Below are 12,722 nucleotides of genomic sequence, written 5' to 3'. Positions count from 1 at the left end.
AAAAAACAGACGAAGAAGGTATAGTGGCCCCTCGAGACGAGTAGCCTCGCACTACGAAGGAGATTGAGGGCGTCGAAGGTTTCGGTTGATAAGACATGTTTTGCCCCACAGATATGTCACAATTGATATCACACGTCACATCATAACTCGTACTCCCAAGACACTGTTCGACACGCCTGGTCCCGACAATCCCGGGATGACAATGCCCCGCACACCAAGCCAAAATTCGTACTAATGTCATGCTGTGTCCACCATATCAATCCACGTATAATCGATCCTCTCATGCCAGTATAAAGATCTCTATCCCGGCCTCCAAAAAAGAGGATAAAAAAAAAAGGAGACAACTGACTTGCTCGTCGGAGGGGCTAAAGTCAGGGATCACCCAACGAATGTCATTTTTGCAGGAAGGTAGCCCAACCTCAGGAGTCGCGGACCGACGCTCCCATGACGAGCCATCGACCAACTCACCCCCGACTCGAGGATCTAGTTGGCTTCGACAACTAGCTCAGTCGACAGGAAACTCCCGACATCGACCCATGAACCAAGCCGTGCTGACTCATCAGCCATGACATATTCGTTCGCCAACACCGGCCATGCCTCACCACCCCCACAATCCTTTTCATGTCCGACGGCGCAATCTAAGGCCACTGTGATATGACCGAAGAAGAAGAGTAAAAAGGATGCATTTCCCACAGGAATATATCTACTCCCGAACGAACCTAGGAAACCAGCAAGAATGCATGGGTACAAGCAATCAACGAGGAAACGAGCCCAGAATGTATCGTTCTAGAGAGAGAAAGAAGGCCCAGAATTCTGCTACTAGAGAAAATTAAGAGATTCGTGATAGTCAATTGTGTGACTGTTCCCGTCGAACAAAGAGGCTCGGTGCAGAGGACCCTAGCCCAAAGCCAATAGAGCCCATGAAGGCCCAACAATGTGGCCTATATGAACTGGGCTGGGTTGGAGTTCTCGAGCCCATAATGGCCTATTGGAGACACAGGAGGAAATTAATCGTGTAAGCAATGCATGGGGCCCACGAGCTAGCTCCTTTTTTGTAGTATAAGGATTCATAGCCCCTTTTTACTATTAATAATCCTCATTTCTATTCATAATCCCTTAAAAATTATTATTTTTATTATTTATATCCCTAGTACTACTATTGATTTTATCTTCTTTTTTTTCCACAACCTCGCTCTCACTACTAATGTTGTTATCGATTGTCATCCTACGCTCACACCAATCCTGATACGAAGACGAAGAAGAAGAAGAAGAAGATAAAGGATATTTTCATTCATTTATAAAAGAATAATTTAGACTTATTAAAAAAATTTAAAATGAGATTATAAATAGTAATATCCAATTCCAAATAGAGAAGAAAATTTAATCATCTTAATTTTTTCAAATAAAAAAATATAAATGGGACACACAATTTTTTCACTATCATTATTTCTTAATTTTTCATATTCTAATGTACAATGTATAGACCTCTGTATCTATTTTCTTAATTTTAAGTGCCATTGCCATGATAAGAAATAATATAATTTATATTATATTTAAAATAAAAACAGATATGACACTATATGCAAAACCTGCCTATATTATTCTTGTTGATTGGTTTTCTTTTGGACTACATTAACCTTTGCTTGTTGCAAGACTTGTAGGTAAAAATTTTTAGCCTCCATTGAAATATTATTATATTTTACAATATTGAGATACTCACAAGCTAAATATTGCTTCAAACGAGTGATAAATGAGCAATGCATGCTCGCTCATAGGCATCACTGATTGGTACTCAATTGGTGTTTTTGTTTTTGGTGAATAAGGTCCTATTGGAATGTTTATAATGTTTGAACATTCATGGTTGAATTTTGAGAATCTCTTCGATGATAAATCTTAATTGAAACCTTCCTACATACATTTTAAGACATCAAACTTAGTGTTGCTTCAGATGAATTATTCCTCCATCTGATTGATGTAGTCATAATGGACACACTAATATTGATGACAGTTCTCCTAAGCCTGCCTTATCAATCAATAGTTACTTTGGGGTACTTTTTTCTATGAAAACATATCGATTTAATAAACTATGATAATATATGATTACTGGAATAAGGACCCTAATTGAGTCCAAACATAGCAAAATTAGCAATAATAGACTTCAATTAGAGTCATTAGACTAATATTCATAATTAGAAAGAAACCTAATCACCAACTCACAGTTCATACGTACCACAACAATTTGTGTTCCAACTTTGGAAAACATCATCTTTAACAGTCTTTTGAGAAAAAAGGGACATGATGTTTTCTCAATTTGTAGCTCGACGAAGCAGACTCCATGGTCCGCTTAGAACCAATTAACTGTAGTTACAACATGCTGTATGGATATCGACAACCTATCCTAACCATAATACCTACTCGAAGAGAAAACCATCAACTACCAACCCAAAGCCCAAAGGTATCTTTGCTGGTAGAACTGAAAGATAAGTTTCGCTGCTTTTCAGATCCAAACTTAAATTGCAGGGTGGTAGTGTCCGTCAAAGTCCGGCTTGAAATGGATCCGAAGGAGAAAACAAGGCCGTTGTCTGCTCTAGGTGAGCTAAAGGTAAATGATGGAATGGTATCTTCAGTGTTGCTAAGCATTCTGCAAACTGCTGGCGATGAGGTCATGGTAGGCGTTGGTGGTGCTTGGGAAGGAGCATTTATCGGAGTGGAAACAGGAAATGTGAACGCGAAGCCTTCAGAAGTTTTCTCCATGGCCCTGCAAGTATAGTATAGTAGGAAATTAGGTCCTATATACAAACTACAAACAGAAGAACATGGCAAGCACTACACTGTATTTTTTACTAACCTCAATATGCTCTGATTGGTGCTATTCGGACTAATGGATGGTCTCTCATCATGATTATTGTCCATTATTAGCCTGGTTGTAGCCTACAAGTTGAAAATGATAAATTAGTAAATGTCAGTACGCCAACAAATGTCTTATACAGGTTTGAAAACATTCTGACATACTAGTACTTGCATCAGCTACATCCGACTCTTCGCGATAACATAATTCACTAAAAATAATACAAGATAAAATAATTCATTTCCAATCCAGTAGAAGTAAAAGCAAATCAGTGCATCGTTCAAACATTTTGGAAAATAGAGTGAGTATTGGGCATATAAAAAATATTTACAGGCACTATACCAACACTAGTGAAAAGGATGAAGAACTGTAATGGAACAGTTATGATTTCTATAGATGAACAAAAGGACCTGCAGTAAGTGATACGTCCAGTTTTTGTAGTACATAGAATGAAACTAAGATGAGAATTTCCAAAAAACTAATTTGACCGCTTCTTTAGATGAATTGTTGTAGCATCATAAGAAAGCCTGAAGTCAGATTCATGAAGCGATGTTGTAAAAAGCAACAGCAACACTCTCTAGCTTCGTGGTTAACAATAAAATATCTGCAAAGAAATCTTATTCTTCAGAAACACATATTATAGGTAAAACCATGGTCCTACTGAAGATTGATAGATCCCACATACATAGCATGATATAGGTAGGAGAAATAAAACATAAAAATGCAGCAAAAAACAATCATGATATCGACATCCTGCCACTTATGAGCAGACTGCATATGTTGTCACATCCTGCATATGCAGTCATCAGATATAACAAGCAGTACATGGCCAAGGTTAGGCAGTCAAGTCCCTGCCGACACAACCAGAGCTTGGAGATTGGGGATTTGTTAATATATACGAATGTGAAAAACAAGCACCCTGCATGAGGCAAGTGCACCCAACAGTTCTAAATTCTGGAGCTTCTAAAAGGATGACTTTTAGAATTAGTCAAAATGCATCTAAATATTCAGTAGAAACTTCCATGGGAGATTGCTGCATGCAGAAACCTCAACTTAAATTTCAAGATTAAGAACTGACTCAATCCTAAAAAATCTATTTCAATGAACTGTGGAGCGCGAATATCCATCTTGAACTTTAATTCTAATATTTCAGATTATAGGAAAGGAAACTTGCCAGAGTTTACCATCATTTTTTATTCACAGATAATATTTCACAAAAGCAAATAAGACACTTTTTTCCCGTACTATCCTTGAAAATTTTCACAAGAAGTCATGGGCCTACCTCACCTGTAAACCATTTCCTGCTGATTGTCAAATGTGACAGACAACATCAAGTAACCAATCACCGACTCATTGCAGATTTCTTAGGCTTCTCATGTTTATATCAGGAGAGATAAAAACTTCTGAGTTAATTTAATGTATTCTGTTAAAACGTTAATATCACAAACAAGTGATTCAGCATAGACTTTTAAAATACCAAACAGTTAAACTCATATAATCTGTTGAAGCTTAGGCAGAAAAACAAATTCAACAAATCAAGAATTGAACAAAGGAAAGAAATGATACCTCTTCTGCAGCAGCAGTATCCATACTGAGTGAGTTTGGCTTGTCAGCAATGATACTCACATCAGGTCTCTTCTCACGCCCATCCATAGCTAAACAAGCAGTGTTCAAGAAATCTTTGGTCCCTGTTTTTTCCAGCTTCAACTGTACCATTTTATCTTTGGGCGGAGGAACTGTTCTATCAAGGTGCTCTAATATTTTCCGAGCCATTTGACTGGATTTTGGATGAACAGATGAAGGACCAATATTGTATTTGGAACCTTCAGCAGTCTGGAAGTTCAAGCTAGATGCCAATGAATCTTTCTCAGATGTCATCCCCAAAGGGGATGGCAAGTTCTTATCATTTGAAGTTGCTGACGACATTAAGCAAAAATTAGCAAGATTTGAAGTACCAAATTCTTTGGAAGGAGTTGATTCATTATACTTCTCAGGAACCTGACAAATGAACAGACTGTCGGAAATGAATCATCAAATATCCATCACAATTTAGAAAACAAAAAAAAAGGAAAATAAGAAAATTTGAAAGTGCAATACATGAATCTGAAACATGAGTTTTATGGCAATCCTGCAGTTAGCAAGTTCATTTTAGCTTCCAGTGCAACAAAAACTCATTCTCGATGCTCCGATAACAAAATTCATGTGTGTGTGGAAACTCTTTGTGGTGCTCATTCCAAACACATAATAAGGGATCAATATACTTATGTTTTTGTGATGCCTCCACAAAGATACAGCTGGCTAGCTTCTGGGTGCGCTTTGAAGTTCCTTGATGTTCGACCTCTCTTTCAAAATACTAGTTCAAATAGTTTGAAAAATTAGAGATATTGAGTGGTCAACATATTTTGGTAATTTGAGATATAGCATCAAGTCCATGGGAAAAAAGTTGTTTTACTGTTGTTCCATACTTCCATGTATTTTCCCAACGAGAATAATATATGTGCATCCAGAAAAGAAGAGCCAAACCTAATAGCAAAACACCAAGTGATCCATCCGGTGAAGAAATTTCCATGCAATAAAATTCTGAACAATGTAGCTTTTACTTATTTATAAAAAATCATGGTGTTTTTACCTATCTAATTTCTCTTCTTAGAAAATTTAACCATCACTTTTTATAGTTCAAGGTTCTTTACAATATTTGCTCTTAAATGTTTCAAAATTCATATTGAAGCCAGACTGTTCAACACCAGATTCTTGTTGTTGCAGTTACAGTTACAGGGAGCCCACACCCTTAAATTGACACATCAAACCTAGTGATAAAGAATAGATCAACATGTACTGTTCAAATTCATGAGATATATACATAGATAACTTGGCTCTGAAGAGGGTCCATATCCCTTTGGCTTCCTTAACTAATATATCTTCTGCCAAATGACAATTCGATATTTTGGTTTCTTTTTGTTTGTAGGTGCAGGAAAGATATAGCAGTTTAACTACCAGTAAACAAAGCATAGGAAAAGAATATCTTTGTTTAGATATATTTTCTATCCAAAAGGAGGTAAATCTCAAATAATTATCTCTATTTGGGTCAGAAATAGCATATTACCATTACACCACCAAAAGTAGTAGATCTTTTCCACCTAGACAATGGAACAATTTGTGGACTCTGATCACCAGCTTGAAACTGTTAAAAGAAGTCAGAATTGGAGATATATACCTTAGAAACCTATACTGGTGAATTTGACACATACTTATATACATAGAGAGATTTAGAAGTCAGAGACCTTCGATCTTGAGAAAATTGAACCATAGTAAGGAGTCCTTTGAAATTTGTATGGCTCAACCTTTGTCCTACGAGTTTGAGGAGTACGATAACGATAACTGCTCTCCACAAATGCTCCTGGCCAACATATAGGCAACTTTACATCTGATGAGTAGGACATGTCTGATGCAGACGCACAATTGTCAAACGTTGCTTTCTCAAGCTCTAATCTTCCATCATGAGAGTTGTGGTTAGATTCATTTGCTAGAGCTTCCATGTAGGCTTTGGCAATTTCAACTGGTGAAGAACCAACATCATGTGCCTATTCAATGAAAGCAAATGAGTAAACCATCAGAACAATCATCAGTAATCTGAATGTGGAAATAAATTCTGCAATACCATCAAATGGCTAACATTACTGTACGGTTTGATATCTTACTACTCTCATTTCAGAAGCTTCCCGAGGCTTTGGTGTTATCCGCTGCTCAGGCAGCACAGCAGACTGTGCAGATTTCCTTGGAGCCTTTAGGTTCAATGTGCCATCAGTTTTTGTAACAAAACCTGCAGCTGGTCGATCATCATGGGAAAGATCTCTAGTCCTTGACAACAGTAACTTCATTAAACAGTTGGACTGCTCTCTGCACAGGAACAAGAGGTTTAACATGCTAATCACCTTGACTATATTGTATGCACCAACAATTGCCAACCAGGTACTGATCATAGATTCCAAGTTAAGATTAATTAGAATACATGAGACAACAAATTCTGTCTGGTAATAGATTTTCTGGTGGCAGGATTTTTAAAAAGTGAACAGACTGCTCTAGATGAGTGTTTCCAATACTGTAATACAAGATCTGATGCTTGCTGTATTCTCACATCTGATCTGAAAATTCTGATGCAGACTAAATAAGGCAACCTTCAGATAAGGAATTAACATTCTAAGCATTAGAATAACAATTACATCCACCCAGCTGCTATAAAACATGTTTGCTCCACAATAAGGCAGCAACAAGTGTTTATTAATTGGGAGAAAACCAAATTTAGGGCACACTGGCACAGTACATATAATCAATTCAACACAAAAAGAATCTTTTAGATTACCATAAGATAAGCATCAAATGCAAACTACTACAACTACTGACTTGCACCTTCCACATGAGACATTTATACAGGAAAAAGGACGACTATAGAAGAACCCCTAAATGGAGCTTCTCTAGTTATGGTAGAGTGTTTATGGTCTACATCCATTGTTCATAGGCTCATAGAACCCATATCACTATGGTACCTATTACCTAATTCCTCCATGTTCAAACCTTGCCAAGTGGCCCTTTTTGGTAAGCTGGGCTGGCCAACAGCCCTACATGGATGGGAGCATCTTTCATCACCTTTTCCCGCTACAGATAGGGGTCAGGTACCTTTCTGGATCAGAAAAGGTTGGTAAGCTAACAGCCCCCCTGATCAGCTCACGGTATAAGCGGAAAGAATTGGAGCCAAGCCTTCTTCCCTTGTTCAGCTAGGACTGAACGCCTGTCTGCTTGGCAATAGTTAACTTTTTCCTGTTCAAAACAGGGTCATGTGACCTTATTAGATGCTGTATGGGCCTCAACAGCTTTGCAGGGCTACACTTGGACCTGGTCTAAAACTGGCGGGACTTATGATGCTGTTGTTGTTGATGCTCTGGTATCTCCTAAACGAATCGCATTGTAACCAAGCTTGTGTTCCTGAGATCTCTTACAACCTATCTTTGAATAAAACCAAAGTCTATAATCTTAAACTAATACCGATTTTGGTAATATACCTGATCAGAATGCTATTGGTGTATCGAGTGGTATACTAACCTGTATTGGTCAATTAAATCCGAAAAGAATAAAACAGTTTGTCCAGCATTGGACAATAATAAAAATATTACCTGGAACCAGTAAATATTGATCGATATGGTGCGTGAAACCTTGGCTAAAACATAAGGAAATGTTGTTTGGTTAACTATAATAAAATTGATCCTTATTGGAGTGTGGAGACACATCACACAACTAAGGCCATGGTTCACTTCTTAGTTTTCACTATGTAGCTTGCTGAAAAAATATACGAACAATTGTTTTTCACTTCTGGAACCAACAACACAATGAATCACAGTTGTGAAGTACTGTATTTACTTGCCTAGAAAATGTTTTCTGCTTAAGCCATTGTTCAACTTCAGCAATCCCACCACTATCACACACATTTCTGGCTTCATCGCCTGAAAGCTGATGGACCTCTGGATCACCAAAAGGCTGGGATTTTTCATCAAAAACACCTCGATCCTTTGCCTGTAGTACTTGGTTCTGTACGTTTGCACCCAAAGTAAGACGGTATAAAATCGAAAAAACAAAATTGCGAGTATGGAAAAAGAGCTTCTAACAGCATGCTGCTCTTGTAAGGGTAAAGAAAGGCTCAACTTCCACATAATGCAGAACACAAAGATCCAGTAGTTACAAACATTACTATTAAATATTACTTAAATATGAGTTCTGGACTCTGATAATTTGGTCCTGCATCTAAATGCATGATAGATTGGAAACCAATTATCTACAAGCAACGATTATTGTTTTGGCTGATGGTAAACCAGTTTTATCCTATTAATAATGATACTAATTATCTCTTTTCCTACGTGCCTTTTAACTTTTTTTTCTGCCTGTATACAATGTTGCTCTTATGCCTTTTGATTTATCATATGGTCATTTATATACTCATCGGCCATAAGACCTCTTCAGTAACTTAATTGTAATTTCTTATTGGCACAAGATTCTCAAAATAGGCTTCAAAATAATCTAAAAAAATATCTTACAAAAACCACCTATTGTTTTCTTTTGAACTTTCTTAATTTCAATTATTCATTAGTTATTTTCATTTTTAACGAATCTTGACTCTTTAATATTTACCATATTAAGGCCAATATGCATCCATAACTTGCAAATATGTTATCTACTTTTCAAGACTTCGACGTGATTGGTAAGCACAGCGAAGAACTGTGCGACTTAGGGAGGGCAACAGATGTGCGAATTGGCTAGCTGCAAGCGCTAGGTCTAATCACGCCTTTTTTGTTTAGACAGGGGAATTTGTCTCCGCTTTTTACATTTTTTGAGTGCTGACCTCCTGTCTTTTGAGTTAATATAGCTCTATTTTTTTTTTTTTTTAACTAGCATATACAATCAAAATCAGAATAGCTAAATAGTATTTTTCTTGCAAAAGCATGTACATAAAGAAGATAAAAAGGAGAAGGAGAAAGAACCTTACATCAGGAGAGGAAACCCTATCAGCATCATCTTGCCTGGTTCCTGTGGAACATTTGAAACTCAAAGGAATCACTTAATTAAGGCCTTTGAATGTACAACGCTGAGAATTAAAATTTCCATTTATGTTACAAACTAATCAAATCCAAAATGCACAGAATCCACGATATAATTTTTCCAATTAACATTGTTTCAGAAGACAAGGAAGGAATCACCAGATGTCGAAGAAATCAAATTTGCAAACAAAAAGAAATTAATTAAAAAAGAGAGAGAAGCCCAGGTAAAGAAAGTTGCTCCAGATATAAATTTATCCAAGTTTTCTTATGTCCCTTTCATGTTGTGTAAATGTTCAGTAATAAAAAAATACAGATAAAAAAGGTTGATATCCCATAGTTCAGAGTTCTACAAATTGAGTGGAATACCTAATACAATTACTAAATGATACCTCACGGCAACAGTGGCTTATAACAAGCACCAAACGAACCTATAAGAATATTGTCGTTTGTGTCATCGTGAAAACAGCCAAGGCATTTAATAATACAAGGAGGCCAAACCCCTAAATCGTGAACAAGCTTGCCGGCAGAATCTTCTCTTTTAGTTGGTAGCTTTGCATAAACGCCTAATGCATAAAGCAAAAAAGAGCGAGGATAATATAGGGCCCTAAAACCCTAGATCGCAAGAAGACAATGTGGAACGCCAAGGCATCGCGCAGAGACATGCAGCGCAACCAAGAAGCCTAAAAAAGAATTAATGGAGGAAGGAAGAGAGGAATCACACCGGGGAAGGATTCGGAGAGCGGGGGGTAGTCTTGATTGGAGGCGGCGGACGGGGAGGGGGAGAAGAGGGAAGGGATTATCGTAGAAGCAGGCCGAACGAGGATCTTGGAGACCCAGCCGTCCCCCTCCCGCCGCTCCTTCCCCCCAGCAGCCGGCGGGCGATCGTACGGCGTTTGCGGCGCCCTCAGCCGGAACGGTCGCCGAGTCATCTTCCCTCCAGCGCCGGCTCGCGCCTCCTGCTGCTGGTGCTGCTGCTCCTCATCATCTTCTTCTTCTCTCCTCTCCATCGCCGCCCGCGATCGAGCCCTAGGACGCCCTCTCTGTCCACGCGACCCCCCTAATCTCCGCCGCGGCGATCGATCGAGCCGGTTGGCTTGCGATCCACCGACGGAGCGATGGAAACAAGCCCTTCGCTTCCGTTCGTCGCTCCGTCCTCTCTTGGCTGCTCTCGGCTTTCCTCCGGTGGTACCCAAGGGGGGAGCTGGTCCCTCGTGGCCGACTCGTCGTTTCAAGCTGAGTCGAACCGGATCGAACTCGCGGCCGAACCCAAACTCGCCTCGCGTTACGAACAATTTCCCAAAAAAAAAAAAAAAAAAGGAAATCTCAGATTAATGCCTGCCGACATCAATATATAATTTAAAATTATATTGATGTCAATTTCGATCGGTCCAATGGGTCGAGTCTAACTCGGCCGTGATCGGGTCGACTCATCACAGCCCAGAAATATACGGGCTGCGATAGACTGGGCCTATGGAATTCTGAGGCCATTAGGCCATCTCGGTAGGAGACGTGCATGTCTTCTCCCCCCCCCCCCCGACTGATTCAAATCGATAGCTTCGAAATGACACCTTTTGCACGGCTGTCAGCATCAAAAGTGACGTGAGGATTGGGGCAGCCGTTTTGGCCATCAATCGGAATGGTTTGGGTGGGACGTCGAAAGAGTAGACCATCGATCGATTTGATCCAGTGGATTGCTATGACTCCATTAAATACGCGGCATCGTACGACCTACTTCGAGTGGCACGTTGATAGCTTCGTGGTGGGGGGGGGGCGATCACAATGGTGGAATTTTGTGATGATGCTTTTGGTGATCGATGGCTAGGATTTGTTTACGATTGCTTGATTGATGGCTGGAATCAACATAAGATAGTTATCTTTTTGGGATCATTGAATGGGATTGTGTTGACTTGTTGTCTCCGTGCCGAAGGAATTTTATTTGCTTTCCCAACGTTTTGCTTAGATTAGTGGTAAAGCGCATCACATAGAGATTTGATCGAGTAGAATGTACCATTGGAAGGCAAGACAAGTGGCAATGTAGCTTATTTGAATGGGCCATGAAACCTCAACTACTGCAAAGAAAGCTATTTTGATCTCCACGACGTTCCAACCAAAGGCATAAACAAATCAATCACTATTAATGCCAACGTGACTGTTCTCTCAGCAGTCACCGATGCACCAATCAGCTAATAATTATATATTATATATATTAGTTTCTCTTATATTTTATGTTACTGTAGAATATCTATTAGAGTTTACGAAATTAACTTCCCAATTGATTAAACTAAGACTACGTGCATTAATCATTCTTTGGTTTCGTTTTGTTTTGGTGAAAATATTTATATATGGATCTACTATTTTCTATGTTTATATTTATTTTCTATTTTATGATTTATATTTACTCGTATATATGCTATATTTATCGTAATAAAAAAACAAATTAACTTGTATAAATATGGGTGGTTAATTGACGTAATCTTATATTTACATCCAAAAATATTATTATTGGGATATGAATGTCACAAAAATATTTAGTAAAAAGTATCTTATAACTATAACTCGTAAAATTTAATTTAAGATTTATTAAGTTTATAAAAAATATTATGTTTATTTAATAGATATATATATTTTTTTTAATGTATATATATATATATAATCGTCATTAACGTCTGAGTCAATCCGATGTGGTCCAAACCCAAATATATAAGAATGTTCGAGATAGTTTTGAAAATGAAGTGTCGAGCTCCTAATGTACTACCTATACTAGTGAACGAGATTTTTTCATGCATATAAGTTTTTCTTGAAAAGAGTGTCTTCCTATATAACATTAGAGATTAACTTTTATACATGATTTTAAAGAGGATAATATATAATCGTCCTAACGTCTTCCTTATGATATTTTATTCATATGGGCAATGGGGAGAGATAGTTTTAAATAATTTATCTTGGACTTTTACCCATACGGATAGATGGATAGACAATGACTTAAACCGTTGTATATAATTTTTACGAAACCTATCCCTTTTGTAATAGTATAATAATCGATTCAAATATCTCACGATAAGTAATCGATGTTTATTTTTAATATTATTATGATACGGCGAGAAGAGTGACCGCTAATGTGTTTTTACGACCTACCGGCGAAGCCATGCATGCTTTATTAAATGTAATGGTGGCAGCTGCATCGGTAGCTACGTTGTGTTGAATTCTGTGATAAATGATGAGTATAAAATAATGTATTCTATATCTTCAGAAACCTGTATTTATTGTTCAACAAAGTGTCGAGCATATGT

At 38.0% G+C, this 12,722-nt stretch overlaps 1 protein-coding gene across 1 annotated transcript; it reads right to left on the bottom strand.

Annotated features, from left to right (window-relative positions):
- Positions 1–2,202: 2,202 nt before the first annotated feature.
- On the bottom strand, positions 2,203–10,719 carry LOC135678579 (uncharacterized). Its single transcript, XM_065191531.1, has 8 exons — positions 10,154–10,719; positions 9,381–9,421; positions 6,547–8,428; positions 6,130–6,429; positions 5,952–6,029; positions 4,415–4,846; positions 2,849–2,931; positions 2,203–2,758 (listed from the first exon to the last, which is right to left on the bottom strand). Exons 3-8 carry the CDS (start codon positions 6,826–6,828, stop codon positions 2,431–2,433), a joined length of 1,503 nt encoding a protein of 500 aa, XP_065047603.1. The 5' UTR covers positions 6,829–8,428; positions 9,381–9,421; positions 10,154–10,719; the 3' UTR covers positions 2,203–2,430.
- Positions 10,720–12,722: the final 2,003 nt, after the last annotated feature.

This window comes from Musa acuminata, chromosome BXJ1-7 (assembly GCF_036884655.1).
Source record: "Musa acuminata AAA Group cultivar baxijiao chromosome BXJ1-7, Cavendish_Baxijiao_AAA, whole genome shotgun sequence".
Lineage (NCBI taxonomy): Eukaryota > Viridiplantae > Streptophyta > Magnoliopsida > Zingiberales > Musaceae > Musa > Musa acuminata.
Note: the sequence above shows the minus strand (reverse complement) of the source record. Positions and strands in the feature narration are given on the sequence as shown.